We start from the raw sequence: 15541 nt of genomic DNA, 5'->3' as shown, positions 1-15541 counted from the left end.
TTCTTTCCTGCTTTTTCTTTTTTTTATTCTTTCTATTTTCTTAAAGACTTTTTTGGCGAAAAAGGGGGGGCTGGAGCCCCCAAGCTCCCCCAATGGTGCCACCCATGTATGGTCAAAAATGAATAGGACAAGTGAAAATTTCATATCATTATATAAACGAAAAACCATGACTGCAAGCCTAAACAAACGAAAACTCACAATTTATTCATAATGAAAGTTAATCATGTTTTTTACAAAATTTTTATTTTCTTTCATAGCATCCTCATGAAACCGAGGTATGGCATTACGAGGCTGTGAAAACTTGGTAAAAACATGGCGACGGTGGAAGCGTCGCGTGAGTTTCGGCTCCTTGGTCTGAATCAGTGGTTGATTAAACAGTGTAAAGAGATGGGAATACTGAGTCCGACAGAAATACAAGAGAAGACGATTCCTGAGATTCTTAAAGGAAGGAACTGTATTGGTTGTGCCAAAACTGGAAGTGGAAAAACAGCAGCCTTTGCTCTACCAATTCTACAAAAGCTGTCCGAAGATCCTTACGGCATTTTTGCTCTTGTTTTAACACCAACAAGGTAGGGGATGGATGCAGTGTCAAATAACTGCCTCCATAATTTCTTAAACAAATTAACTACAGTTGTGAAACTGAGCACTTTTTGCCTGTGCTGTCTCCTGTAAGAATAGGGCACCAAGCAATTCCAGTTTAAGTTTCATTTCTTAAATTCCAACTAGATACAAATTCCATCTAACAACGACTGCAAAATAACAATAACAACAAAATTATATAATGGTTTATTAAAAGAACTAAACTAAATTGATGGGAATTTGTAAAAAGGGAATTTCTTAAATACACTCTTTTTTATGAGAACACACTTTATAAGAACACTGAGGCTCGATTTGCCCAGAAAATAAGAACAAGGCTAGAACAGGCTCAGCTTCAGATGAGAAATAAAAAACAATTTTCACAAGCATTCAACTGATGTACCAACATTCTCTTGACAAAGAAAACTTTTATGAGTTTGTCCATAAACACTAGCAGTCATTGCTTTATTTTTAAACTTTACCCAGTAAAACGTCTTAGAAATTATATACAGTATGTAACTTCTCAAATATTTGCAAAAAATCACTATTAAAATAAGAACAATTTTAAGAACATTTGAGCCTTAAATTATCAAAAAGTTAAGGACATAGAGGCTCAGCAAAAATTAACTGGTTCTTATAAAAAAAGAGTGTAGAAGCTCACTCAATAGATAACTAATCATGAGAAAACCAGATTGGAATCACTGAAAGATGCATTGGGGAGCTGTTTCGTGTCCTTCAAAATTGCCCATTTTTCAACAACATGGACAAAAATTTTTGGCAGCTGAGACTAATTGCCATCAAAATACAATGTAACACTTGGGTATACATTTCAGAGAAAAACATCACTCTTGATAATACTATATTATTACCTCGTGTATACAAGATCAATTTTTATTGTTAAAGAAAAATCTAGTGCAGCTTGATGAATCAGACAACTACCGATAATATGGTTGCAACCACGGCTCAAAGTTGATGTGCCTGGAGGATATAAGGCAAAAATTCCATTCTTAGAAAAGAGCACCCCCTGTGCTAAAAGCCAAAAATTTTACAGCAGTAACATATCAAGTTAATTTGAAAATTGTAGAAATGTTCTAATAATGTTTAAACTTATATATGAGATTTGAGATTACAACAAAAAGTGAAAACTGCAGGAGATTCTTTAATGGCAGTGGAATCAGCTTTAAGTCAAATGAATAATGTAACTTATGAATATTTAGATTAGAGAAAATTAGTGTAGATAGTGATGTAAAAACCATTGAAAGCAATGGCTCTAACTTTATTTTCTTGAAGATATATATGTTTTTTATGAGTGTGTTAGGTCAGACCCCAGACAATGATTCCATACTGAAGAAATGAAGAAAATTAAGAGTTAATATAAAGAGACTGGAACACTGGTTTCAATTCCAGTTCAGTTTCAGTTTCTTCATTTAAAGATTGCAGTACAAACAATAGACAATATAAATTAGGCATCAATACAAGTTAAATAACAGAAAACAAAGGGCCAATCCTGCAAGAAATGACAGCACAAACCCCTGCCGATTGAAGCAAGTACCCAAGGTGACCAGCCACACCACTTTCCCATAAAACCAGACCCCACTTGTAACTTAACTTAGAAAACACACAAGGGGTTTGTAGCCTTTTTAGCTGACAATTTGTGTGACTAAATTTTGTTGCAAGCAATAGGGCATGAAGAATTTGTACTGTCGTTTGATTTGAAGTTAAAAATTGATTTTAACTTCAAAGAACCTACTTACTAAAAACCAGAAAGCTGGAAAAGGTGTTATAGACCACTCAAACAAAATATCATAGCAAATTTGAATTTTGTTATTTAAATGTTAGTATTTTTGGTATCTGTAAATAATGAAATTCTTTGAGTTCTATCCTAGGAATCAAAATTTTGTCCACAACTTAAATCATGGATATATTAAACTTTTTTCAAAATGCGAATGTCTGCTGCTTTATGAACCTTTGTTATTTAATGATGTATACGGTAATGATGCCAGTAACAACTTAATTGAAAAACCTTTTTTAATGTTTCAGATAATTTTCTTATGCTCTGTGGAAAAACACAGACCTTTACAAATAAAATAGGTCAATGAATTTTCTACAGTGCATAAAAAATTTTCCTGTGGACTTGGTTTTTCAAAATTTCTTTGGCCTATTCTGACAACCCTGCATTGACACCTTGCAAAACCTTTGTGATGGGTTCATGCGAAGCAATATAGAATGATTATATTATCATTTTCTAGAGAACTGGCTTTTCAGATATCTGAACAGTTTGAAGCATTTGGGAAATCTATTGGGCTCAAGAGTGTTGTTGTTGTTGGTGGAATAGATACAATGAAACAATCTTTGGCCCTTAGTAATAAGCCACATGTTGTCATAGCAACTCCAGGAAGGCTTGCAGACCTACTGAGAACCACAGACACATTCTCTTTAGAAAAGATAAAGTTTCTTGTGCTTGACGAAGCAGATCGTTTGTTTGAAGACAGTTTCTCTGAAGATTTAAATGACATCTTTGAACATATACCAAAGGAAAGACAAACACTTCTTTTCACTGCAACATTAACAGATCCAATAAAAGCACTGAAAGATTCCACTGAGAAAAGGCCATTTTACTATGAAATCCAGTCAGAGTAAGTATCTTGAAATTTTTTTTGCATTTAGCAACAATAGATCTGGCCTCTCTGTAATGATTTTAGTAGGTGTGTGGCTGATTACATGCCTCAAAGCAATATTTTTTATCAAGGTGCACAATTCATAGCTGAGTTAAGCAAGGGATAGGCTCGCTTGAAACTTGAGCCAGCAAAGAATGCATGTCTTCAGATACACGAATTTAGATTAATTTTTCCAATGTATGTCAGCCAAGCTTGAACTGTTCTAAAGTAATTTGAAGTTGCTTGTTAATGCATACATTTCTTTCAGCATTGCAACTGTGTCTGAGTTAGATCAACGATTTGTTCTTGTACCTCCGGTGATGAAAGATTCCATGTTGGTATATATTGTGAGGGAACATGCCGAAAACAAGTCCGTCATCATATTTACTAGTACTTGCAGAAACTGCCAGGCACTGGCCAACATGCTTCGAAAGATTGAACTTGATTGCGTACCACTTCATTCTTTGATGTCACAGAAAGACCGTTTATCGACGCTAGCACGGTTTAGGGGCGGGATGGTCAAAATATTAGTTTCCACTGACGTAGCTAGTCGTGGGCTTGATATCCCTATTGTGGACATGGTTATAAATAGCAACGTACCAGCTAATCCAACTGATTATATACACCGTGTTGGTAGAACTGCTAGGGCTGGCCGCGGGGGTATGGCAGTTACACTTACCACACAATACGACATCGAAAGAATAAAAGCAATTGAGGAAAGAATTAACACCAAACTTGAAGTATTCCAAACTAACGAAAACGAAGCCGTTAAGCTCCTCAAGGCCGTGTCTATTGTGAGACGAGAAGTGGAGCTAAAATTGACCGACAGTAATTTTGGAGAAAAGCGAGAAATCAACAAAAGAAAAAAGAGAATATTAGACAAAGAATCTGAAAGGGCAAAGAAGAAAAGAAAAGTTAAACAGAAAGGAAATTAGATAAAGTTGATTCTTGTCTCTTACTACGTAAAAATGTTTCGTACATACTTAACGAGAAGTGTTTTCTTCTTTTCTTTCTACAATCTATGCAATGAATAATCTAAATGATGACCTTATATAGCCTGCGTGTCTTATAAGATATCTGTCACAAATGATCAAATGAGCAATTATCTCCAAGTTGGTGATAATTATAAAATATATCATATATGTCATTATACAAAGATATGGTGCTTATTTAAGTACCTTTAATAAAAAGTGGTTCTGATATGACTGAAATTTGAGAAGCGGATAGTTTAAGAATATTAGATTGAAGAATAGACTACTCTGTTTAAGCAAGTTTTCTAAAGAATGTAAAAAAAAGGGTACTGGACAATGAAATAATCAAGTTTCTGCTTGTCTGAATGAAATAAATATACAACTACAGAGTGGTAAATGCCACCATGTTTGATTTTAAGTTTTCTTAGGCTGATATTGCAGAGATTGATATTGCAGAGAAATGTTTTCCGCCCAAAAGCATCTTTTCACAGAAACATTTCGTAATATTATTCCAAAAATTAATAGTATGACGATGACGATGAGTTTAGAAGCAAATGACCAAAACTGAACTATGTTAGGCATGTCGAAATCTGTCTCTCGTGAAGAATATTTTGTCAAGTAAGTTTGATAAAAACCTTCTGTAAACATGACATGTTCTCTTTGCGTCCCCAGAGATCTTTTTGAAAAACTAGAAAAAGGAAAAGAGAAAAACTAATCTTTGACTTTCAAAAAGTTAGCTTTTTGATAGAGTTCTCAAATGATAAGGCTTAAGTGATAAGGGCACAAAAATCTATTTTGGAATTTAAGAATTTGGATCCAATAGCATAGAAGATCATCATAAAACACCTCTAAATGTGCAAAATCAGTTAAATCTGTTATGAATTGCCATGTATATGGTCACATGAGAAGAGGCTCTTTCTCCATCACACCACTGTGAATTGTTTCCTTTCTGAACATAGCCAAAATAACAGTGATTCGTTAGCGAACTTCAAATCTTTTCTTGGAAATATTTACCCAATTTCGAACATATCTAACTGATTTTACATATTGAGAGGTATTTCACGGCATTCTTTTAGGTCATGTGGTCAAAAATCGCCTGAACTGGGTGTTAATAGTGCTAATTGAGTTAGATATTGGGATGGTAGTTTCAATCACACATTTTTCCATTTATTCAATAATATTCTCACAGGTGAAGATTTTTCAGAGGATATTGTCCGAAATTGACATCTTTTCTGCACCGACCATTTATTCTGGTTAGCAGTGACATTATCCTAAACTAATGCTCACAGGGAAAGCTATTAAACGCCAGAAGTGGAGATGATTCGGATGGTGGTGGAGATGTCTTCAAGCAATTATTTTCCAGTTTCGGAGGGGTCACACAAGGATATTTGCTAAGTCCTTTCCTCTTTGCTCTATATTTAAAAAGTTTGAATGTGAAAATTAGTGAGTCAGGGGAGGGATCAAAGTTGGTAAGGAAATGTTTCAAAACTAAGATAAAAGACTTTCAAAACCAGGTAATACGGAGGAAAAAATGTAAAAAAAGCAAGAATTAATTGTAGCAAGATTTAAGTGTAATGAATTTTTTACAAAACGTTAAAAGCAAATTCTTTCTTCTGGAAAAAAGCGAAGGATAGGGCAGTTTCTAGCCAAGGCTCTTAATTTAACTGCGCGTCTGAAATTCTGGAAACCAAAAGCTGGTTAACTTGCAAATATAATTTTTGGCCTACGAGTATGTACTTGGCGTTCATCTTCGACTTTAATGGTGCAGTTTAAGCTGATAAAGAAAAGCACTTAATAATATTTCCAGGCAAATGAATATCTATGAATGAATAACTGATGAAGATTGAAGCTTAGCAGTAACGATCAAAGCCAAAAAAATGAAATCGATGCCCAGCTGGAATCTGATGCAATAGAATTGTACATTCTGCACATTTTATATGTCCATTGTTATTCTGGATATAGGCTCCAGCCCCCCCCCCTCCCGGTCTCGACGAGCCTGAAAGGCCAATAGAAATTGCGCATTCATGGAAAATCAATAACATAATAAGGGGTTAATTCACATTGTCAAGAAAGAAATTTGCTCTAACAAATATTACTGGCTTGTTGAGGGGGGCTGAGCCCCCTAAAATCTCTCTTAATTCTAACAAGAGGGGCTGAGCCCTTCCAAAGCCTTCTCCACTGCATCATTGGCTCTTAGCTGTGCCTGCCGATGATATCCCAATATTAACAATCTATCTGGACAATAAAGTGAAACAATATTGCCAAGAACTTATCATATCGACAAAACTGAAAATGGATGTAAGAAATCTTAAAATGATATTTACCTTTGCTTTGACATTCGCAATTTCATATGCGAACTGTGTGCAATTGATTTAGGTGGGGAGGTTCTTATTAGATGGGGGGGGGGGGGGAGGATCCTCGAGATGAAGTTCAAACTTTTAAGGAGACAATGCTCGTTGCCATTTTCATAATGTTTATAAAAATTCTGCTGCTACGTACGATCGTTTAAGGAAGTATTCAATGTAACAATTAATGATGTATTTATCGATTTTACCCTTTAAAAGTTTTGTGTGTGCTGTGTGCTGTGTGCTATTTTGATATTAGTTTCTTTGAAAGGGCATTATTTTAGAATTTACCTTAATTTGTTTACCATAATAGAAATCTGGAGACAGCGAGCCCTCCCCCAACTGGCGTTGACTTGTGCCTGTGCTTCGTCCTCTGAGTTCGATGGCCAACGGAAAGGTATTTTTTAAACATGTTTCATTAGTATAGAGAGCAAAGGCTTGGGAACAAAAGAACCAAACTGATATTTAGTAAGTAACCTTCAGCCTTAGCCTCAAGATTCCTATCCATATCTTTTGATGTTAGATTGTTTTTAAAGTCTTTAAAATGTTGGGTCTGTTTATGTGATACTTCAGAGATTTATTAATAGTTTATTTTCAAGAGGGTGAAAAGACGAAAAGCTGCAATATATGAAAAGCAGATTTCATTACTGTTGAAATTTCAGCCCTTTTCGAGGCCGTCACCGGTTGCAATTAAACATTTTCAGTTATGAATTCATCAAACCATTCGACTGCTCATTTCCATTTAAGTCGTCTAGACAAGCCTGGAGACATTAATTGTGACTTTGATGTAATTATTCATATTACTTCTGTGACTTGTGATGTAATAGGAAAATAGACACATTAAAAAATGCTTCCTTGAAGAGTTTTAATGGGCTTTTGAGCACATTAAGTTTGCTCAATAATTGGATAAATTACTTAACAAGGTAATTTTGACATTAATTATCGCCTGTCAGATAAAAATCTACTTAGAGGATAGCTTTTAAAAGCAGCAATAAATTCATTAGCAACATGAATATCGGGTAAGAGCTTTAGAAAAATATTCCAACAACGTTTCAAACATACGTCCAGAATCTTCCATATAGGCTGATAAAATAGAATCAGGCAGGCACGTAAATAATAGGGGGGCGTCGGGTGTAACGCCCCCCCCCCCAAAGTTTGAAAAATCCAGTTACAGTTGGAAAACTTAACGTTTGACTTGAATTTTTTTCTCAAGACCAAACTTCTGAATTTTATATTTCAAGAATTGTGGGATTTGAAATGTAAAAAGTTTAATCCTTGTTAAAATTCACAGGCTGGAGCAGACCCATCCATTGATCGTTTTCTATTGTGAAGCCCCGTCTCCACTGGATCCAAATTGCACAGTTGCACCGTTGGCTTTCTCTCTGACGGGAGTTAAGTTGAATCAAATTAAGAACAGGCAAAATGGATTTCCGGATGAGAAACTTGAAACTTTACAGTTTGGAATAATAATACCTATATTGATCAGAAAACATTAAAGTGGGAGTTTTTTAAGAGAACTGCGAGTAGTTGATCCAATAAAAAATTAAGAATTGTTCAATACTAAAAATTCTCAACGCTTTTTATAAAAGACGAGTTGTTTGTAAATGTCCCCCTGTTGTTTGTAAATGTCCTTAATTCATTAACAAAAATTGCTATGATAAAGCTGCTGAGAATCAAGAAAATATTGCAAAGGCTGCAGCAGGTGTATTTGATCAAAGAAGGGTGTTTCATCTTACGAATCGTGCATATGCACTTGCTCTCAAATCATCATTTTAATTGTAAAGAACGAAAAGGCATTTGGCCCTCTGAAAATTGCTAATAGTTTCCTTCGATCAAAAAAAAAGATAAAGGGCTCAATTCCTTGATGCTTCTATATCGTGAACAATATATTCTAGATAAAATCGATCTGCATCAAATAGCTTTAAAATGGGCAAATCAGAAAAAGACTTCTTACAGTAAGTTTAAATACTTGTGTCATGTTAATCCAAATTTAGAGATTTAGGTTTTTATGCCTTACGCTGATTATTTTGAGTAAAATTTTAGTGATTATAAAGAAACTAGAAATACGGAGTAAGAGCTATTTCCAAATATTTATTTGGTAGGTACAGTAGATTTGCAGGTGGAATGAAAAATTTCTCAAATAAAGTTGGAATTTTTATCCTTCCACGCCCTTCCAAAATTAGCCACTTATTTTCGTCCCTGTCATCAGGGGCCATGAAAACGGGAGACTAGGGCGGGGGATGGGGGCTTAAGAACCCAGTTAATTCTCAAATGTGCACTTAAAACAATGGAAAAATAACCTTGTTTTTTGCCTTTTGAATGTTAAGGCCCCTGAAGCCTCAACTCCCTCAATCAGCAATATGCTCCGCTGTAACTATATATCACTGAATTCAACTTTTTTGTGAAGGAATCTTTTATGTGGAGAATATAACTCCCATCCAAAGAAATGAAAGTAATCTAAAGCTCTACTGTCGACATTAAAGACTTGACACCGGCACTGGCGTAGCAAATTTCACTATACTAAATAAATCTTGGTTCCAAATAAAGTTGTACAGTCTTCAAAATATGTATCTATATCTTTATAAATACATATCTTTATTAATGTTTATAAATGTATCAATATAATCATACCGTTAGCTAGATAGAGCAACCAAGTATGCCAAAATTTCCCTTCCGCCAGTATGCATGAGTTTTTCACAATCCTTTAAGGTTAACGTCTACTGCTGTCAAGCAAATCCATCACAGCTTTTTTATCTATAGTGATTTTATTAAGGTTTTATGCTGGCCCTTTCCTTACAAGCAAGTCTCATTAGAGGAAAGACAAATTGCCCCGAGCTGAAAATGGGATCCAAAAAGTTAAAGCAAGGTTTAACAGGGCCGCCGAGAGAAGGGCAAGAGGGGGGCAAATTTCCCCAAGGCCTCGAGTTCATAGGGACTTCATAAAATAATTAAGTAGATTTTTGAAATGGAATTAATCAAACGCAGCAAAGTATGCCTAGAAATAGTAAAACGTTCTAAACGATTACACAAATGACTGCAAGTGATATTTTGAAATGTGCTTTACGCTAATCTGAAAGGCAAAAGTGAACTTTTTTGCAAGGAAGGAGGAGGGTTGGCTGTTAAATACCTGTCTCCTACTGAAGGTTATTTTCTTTCTAGACCATACATCAACTACCTCTCAATCAACATCTCAGCTTGAATCATTTTTTAATATTTTGTTTACAATGTGCAAAAGACCCAATTTGGTTTCGAATACGGTTTCTTTTTCCTGGAGATGATGACAACTGCCAACCATGAATATATCTTCCTTTCCCTATTTTTTTCTTAAAAGCTTTCAAAATTGTTAGGGAGACATTACGTTAATACTTTGTGAAATTAGGAAATATCACTCTTAAGAACAGGAAACGTATTTTGCAGCGATCTGATTATCAGGGAAAATGGCCTAATTGGGTACGTAATTAATATGTTCAACTGTCCAATAAATCTTTGTAAAGAGGATTTTATGACTGGCAAGAAGATATAAAAAGAAGCCTCGACAGTCACCTTATCATTCGCAAAAGGTGTTCCATAGACACAGAAGACAAGTGAAGAAGCTGAAAGATCGTAAGTAAAAATTCAGTTACTAGTTATCTGTTACTTTTTCTCTATATTGTGCCATGTTGATATTAAAGTGCTAAAAATGCAGATTCAATATGCCACACTACAGGATAATCCGATTATAATGTTTTAGTTAACATTACATTATAATTTCTGAATAATACCCTTGAACTTAAAGTTATCTGCACAATTTTGATGATACATCTTTGCTTTGTACAGGATACCGACAGATATCATATCAAAGAATGTCAAAAATAATTGCTGTTTCACTAGAATAGATTTTGTCTATAATTAATTCTTTCTTTTTAACAGGTTGCGAAGATGAGACTTTTGTTCCTTCTTGCCATTTTGGGAATGGCGTTCTGCCTTGTACGAGGTAAGTTATTTTGTTTTCATTTGTTCGCTTCTTATTGCCTTTGGTAATTTTTTAATTTAATTTTTGGGGATTTCAAACAGAAATAAGAACTTTCTATTGCAAATCATATAACAATGGTGTAAATTGGCCAAAACATGATATGATAGGAAAACACGAAATAGTTTCCAAAGCTGAAATAATTCACATCCTGCGCTGGTCATCCTAATTCGTTTACGTTAAATCCCGCATTGGCAAAGTATGCTGCAACTTCTTTATCTGTTCAAAAACGGCGTAACAGTTTTGGCGTAATCTTTTCCCAGAAAGTGAACAGTCAATAAGCGCGAAATATTTTAATGGCCCTTGAACTGGTTTACCCAGGAACACCAAGGTTTATGCCAAACGACAGTCTTCAGAGCCACCAAACGTAGCCACCAGGGTTATGGCCCTATATTTGTCTTCTAACTAAATTGAAAGTTATTGATGGCCAGACTGCTCTTGTTTTATTAATCGTTCAATTCCAGGGTCAAGGGGCGGCCTCCTCACAATTAGCGAAAATCGGGAGTCGTTGGGTCTCCAAGATATAATTATACGAAAAAAAATTTGAGCGACAGTTTGGCCTTTAACCCTTCAAAATCTTCCAATGTATAAATCGATGAACGAAAGCAAAAACTTAATAAAATGAGGTAACACACATTATCCCCATTTCTACACGCAACATACGATTTTAACGTGGTTTCTCTCCAACACAGGTGAAGAGGCCGCAGCAACAGAGTCTGAGGTTGCCTCGGCAGACCAAAAGCAAGACCAATCGAACGAAGATGCTCCTGCTGCAAAGGAAGAACAGCCATCTGACTTCAGCGAAGAATCTTCTGAAGATCAAAACGAGGACGATGAAGATGAGCCCGAGGCAGATCTAGAGGCGGAGGATGAAGAAAATGAAGCTGCAGATTTGCCCGAAGAAGAGGACCCAAGTGAAATAGAAGGTTGATGCTCATTTTTTGTTTGTTAGTAAATCGTATTTTGTGATTAAAAAGCTAATCCAGTCGTTCAAATGATTTTACTATCACGGATTAAGAGAAAAAGTAAGTCACTCTCGAAATATAACAAGAAAAACTCACTTTCCCACGCTACATTCTTGCACCTGCAGTGATCAATTTTACAAAAATTTATCAAAAAACAACTACATTCGCAGATCCGATTTTCGTCGCCTTTTTTGGCTGTCGACTACACAGCATATGTTTTCAATATTACAGGTCAATACTGACTCGCTCAAATGTCTTCCTCTTTAAAAATATTTTATGTTACAACGCACATTAGAAGTTATATCACTTATTCTGTTAATCTTGATCTATTTCAGAGCCAGCAGAGGATACCCATGATCCAGCCTATTATGGTGTTAAGAGGTGCCGATGCAAACCATGCAGGTGCCACCGTTACAAGCTCTATTACAAGAAATACTACAGCAAATACTACAAGCTCTACTACAGGAGACACTACCAAGCCTATTACAAGAAGTACTATAGCCGATACTACAAGCTGTATTACAAGCGATACTACAGCAGGTATTACAAGAACTACTACAGCAGGTACTACAAGAAGTACTACAGCCTGTATTACAGAAGATATTACAGCAACTATTATAAAAAGTACTGGAGCAATTATTACAAGAAATACTACGCAAAGCGCTGCCACCGTTACTACCCAAAAAAACTCTGGGGAAAATAAGATGCTTCTACAAGCTGGACTTGTATCGCTTGACATTGTTAGTAGTTGATTTAGAGAATGAATCTTGAAAGAATCGATTATAAAAGATCACAAGGTCGCCTTCTCTCTCGTATTTGTGATATGCTACAGTAAAAACTTACTCGTGTTTGTGGTTGGTAAAAATTTACGATGTGAAGCATAAGCTCATATCTTCATTTGTTCTAGATTTCTCTTATTTATACTTGAAAATCAAAATTTTGTAAAATTGCATCGTATCAAAACTTTTTCTAGCCTTATTTTACTGAAAAAACCAAATTTTCGTAACTTTGGAGCAGCGGTGTGCAGCAGCACTTGTGATGCCAAGAAACAAATTTTCAATATGAGTTTTGAATTCATATAAATTTGTGGATGATTTGATTCAAGACATTTGGACCAAAGTAACTGAAAACTAAGGGTTAGGTGTTTGGTTGAAGGTTGAAAAAGTCTCGTGTCGTCATCATGTTTAAGATCGATAAAAACTTTATAGAGATACCTAAAAACACTTCTCAAGCCAGTAAGCAACCCCCATAGAATCCAGGCCTGTCGCCATAGGGGAACATCGTGGACATGTGGGGTATGACACACCCTTGAAAAGATTCCATTGCAAAGCGAGGTGTTATTTGCCATCTATTTGTCCTTAGCCGGCAAATTACCAAACTTGACGAAAATCTCCCCAATATGTATTGACTTAAGTGACTTGAATAACTACCAAAAAACCCAATAGCTTCAATATTAGGAGAATTAATAAAATAAAATACTCACCACCTTTTTTCTAATTTCGAAGAATATACGAAGTAGAAAGAGAGGTTGTTTTCCTCAGAGGCCCTACAGAATTGGCCGAATCAAAAAGTTAAAGGATTTTTGCAGGGGTGTATTTGGAGATTTTTGAAGGACTTGAAAACAAAATGGGCAAAAGTTTGAATTAAGTGAGTTTGATGAAGACGTACTTGATCTGTATCTAGTGCAGCTCCAAGAATAAGGGCACAAACCAATGGACAGAAAAATGTCTTACGTTTAAACATTTTAGCTTTTAACCACTAATATATAAATTGCTGTACGAAATACGTAATACGTTTAAGGTAACCAGAATTCTTATTGATGAACAACTCTTGAAGGGAACAAGTACCAGGGCTAAAGAGAGAATTTTATTAGAGAAGTTGGCATGAGCCGTTGGTAATTCATAGCTAATTGTAATATAGAGTAAGCTAGGTGGGTTCCAAAGTAGAACGTCCTATGACGCGGAAAACGTTTTACCATAGTTATTTCACAGAAACTATTTCGAAGAAAAACAGTACAATTTGTAATATTTCTTTACAGAAAAAAACTTTCGGGGAGATTTCATAGGCTAAATAATAACGCAATACTTCTTTTAATGATCTGCTCTAGCATTTAAATTAGAATACAGATAGAGCAGGCCTGCAAGGCACTCTGTAGATTACATTGGGCAGCAGATAACTTTAGGCATTCACAACTTTTTCCTGCATATTACGATCCTTAAACAATTTCACCCTTCTTCACCAGTTCTTGAGATGACTTCTTTTGAATATGTCTTTCCTTGCTCTGTTTCGAGTGCACTATGCTGTATACGGTAGAAAATAGTGTGGCTGCAATGTTTCCGAAATATTTGGGTGATAACATGACTCTTAATACGTAATAGGGCTCTTAAGAAAGCGCAGTAAAATTTTGATAATTGTCAATCGTCTATATTGTCAATCGTCTTAATTGAATATATTCGTTAAATACAACTTTACCGTACCATTCTATTTTCATACCCAAAGCACGGAGTGTATCGTGGTATACCTAGCAAAGTACAGAAATGTTTTTAAAAAAAGTGTGTGCATATAAGACTTGGCGTTAATAATTCGATTTTTTTAAGAAATATTGTTTATGGTTAATGACAGAAATTTATCAGAATTTTCTTCATACGAAAGTTGAAATGAATCGTATTCTTGGTAGGTAAACATCTTGTAATGTGTTCTTTTCCGCATTTCTTGACAATTACATTCGGCTGACTTCAATGCGTTGTGGAAGCTCATAAACGCAACGGCCTCCACGCCATCATCATTGACTGGAACAAGTGACGAATCTATCTTTGCGTGACCAAACTTTTTTCTTGATGCAACTGCAATTTTCTTCTCTTAGCTAACGATGATTGAGGACGTACGTTTCAAAGGATGTTCGCTCAAGAAGACTGCCTCCCTTGGAACTCGTCACCTGTCCAAATCCTGAAGCAAGACAATTCCCAAAACAAAGTCTGCCCTTGAACGCAGCTAAACTTTTAGCTACTCTCAGCCTCGGAGTTCCATGGTATATCTCTACAATGTTTACATTTACTTCGTTAAACAGCTTGTTTTGATGCCGTAACCAAGTTCCTCTGAAATTGGAAGCATGGGTTGACGAAGTATTTCAAACTTAAGTAGCTGAATTGACTGGCGATGATCTTTTGCAAAGTTTTCTTGCTGCCTGCCTTATTTCTCTGCTCCTTAAATAGTATACAATCGGGTTTAGAAGACTTGTCAAGAATAATGTGAAGCTTGTCCAGAGCCATGCAGTCTCCATAGTGTTTGTGTCCATATTAACAGTACCAAGCAAAATGATCAGAACCAAAATGAAATTTGGTGCGTAACATGCAAAGAAACAGACTAAAATCAAAGCTATGGTTCCAGTCTTTCGTCTCTCGCTTCTTTTTTTCGAAATTTCAATTTTCTCAGAATCTTTGATAGTACCAATCGAAATTTGACGCTTACTTTGCGCCCTGATGACCAAATAAATCTTACAATAACAGAAAATTATAACGGTGGCAGGAATGACATAGTGGACGACCCTTAGTGTAGAGGTAATGTGATCTTTCATCAAAGACTCTTGACTCTTTATTGACAAGCAGTAGTCAAGGCTGAATAATCCTGAAATAACTACTCCACATGCAAACGAAATAAGCAAATGAGACTTGCATGTGGCCAAGGCCTGGTACTTGAACGGATGACAAATGGCGATGTATCGATCTAGGCTTATCAAAATGATGAAAGTAAATGACAAACCGAAAAATACGTCGAATAGCAAATCGAGCACATCTTGGATGGTTTGATTAACTTCTCCTCCAGTGAAAAATAGCGAAAGATGTGTCAGGAAAACGGGCTGGAGAACCAAGCTAATAGCAAGATCTGCTACACATAAAGCTCCTAGCAACATGTTCGATGGAGAATGGAGAGACTTCTGTTTCACTAGTATGAATAAGAAGCTAGAATTTGCAACAAGGGCAAGCAGTTCAATGATGCCATCCAAAATAAAAAATATTGT

The 15541-nt window shown here is 35.7% G+C and overlaps 2 protein-coding genes across 2 annotated transcripts; both read left to right on the top strand.

Moving 5' to 3' along the window:
• Positions 1-275: 275 nt before the first annotated feature.
• Positions 276-4220, top strand: LOC135693866 (putative ATP-dependent RNA helicase DDX49). Its single transcript, XM_065212453.2, has 3 exons — positions 276-569; positions 2826-3212; positions 3502-4220. The coding sequence occupies exons 1-3, from the start codon at positions 313-315 to the stop codon at positions 4166-4168; spliced, it is 1311 nt and encodes a 436-aa protein (XP_065068525.2). The 5' UTR covers positions 276-312; the 3' UTR covers positions 4169-4220.
• Positions 4221-10063: 5843 nt separating this feature from the next.
• On the top strand, positions 10064-12407 carry LOC135693889 (uncharacterized). The gene is made up of 4 exons (XM_065212473.2): positions 10064-10152; positions 10459-10522; positions 11251-11484; positions 11859-12407. The coding sequence occupies exons 2-4, from the start codon at positions 10468-10470 to the stop codon at positions 12224-12226; spliced, it is 657 nt and encodes a 218-aa protein (XP_065068545.1). The 5' UTR covers positions 10064-10152; positions 10459-10467; the 3' UTR covers positions 12227-12407.
• Positions 12408-15541: the final 3134 nt, after the last annotated feature.

The sequence above is a fragment of the Rhopilema esculentum genome, chromosome 10, assembly GCF_057945365.1.
Source record: "Rhopilema esculentum isolate cy_ngs chromosome 10, ASM5794536v1, whole genome shotgun sequence".
Classification (NCBI taxonomy): Eukaryota; Metazoa; Cnidaria; class Scyphozoa; order Rhizostomeae; family Rhizostomatidae; genus Rhopilema; species Rhopilema esculentum.
This window is presented reverse-complemented; position numbering and strand designations above follow the sequence as displayed.

Bases quoted from the DNA above. Each gene is read 5' to 3' on its own strand.
- LOC135693889 (XM_065212473.2), top strand. From the start codon at position 10,468: ATGAGACTTTTGTTCCTTCTTGCCATTTTGGGAATGGCGTTCTGCCTT. The intron at 10,523-11,250 runs GTAAGTTATTTT...TCTCCAACACAG, and splicing joins GGCGTTCTGCCTTGTACGAG to GTGAAGAGGCCGCAGCAACA. The intron at 11,485-11,858 runs GTTGATGCTCAT...GATCTATTTCAG, and splicing joins GGACCCAAGTGAAATAGAAG to AGCCAGCAGAGGATACCCAT.
- LOC135693866 (XM_065212453.2), top strand. From the start codon at position 313: ATGGCGACGGTGGAAGCGTCGCGTGAGTTTCGGCTCCTTGGTCTGAAT. The intron at 570-2,825 runs GTAGGGGATGGA...ATCATTTTCTAG, and splicing joins CTTGTTTTAACACCAACAAG to AGAACTGGCTTTTCAGATAT. The intron at 3,213-3,501 runs GTAAGTATCTTG...CATTTCTTTCAG, and splicing joins TACTATGAAATCCAGTCAGA to CATTGCAACTGTGTCTGAGT.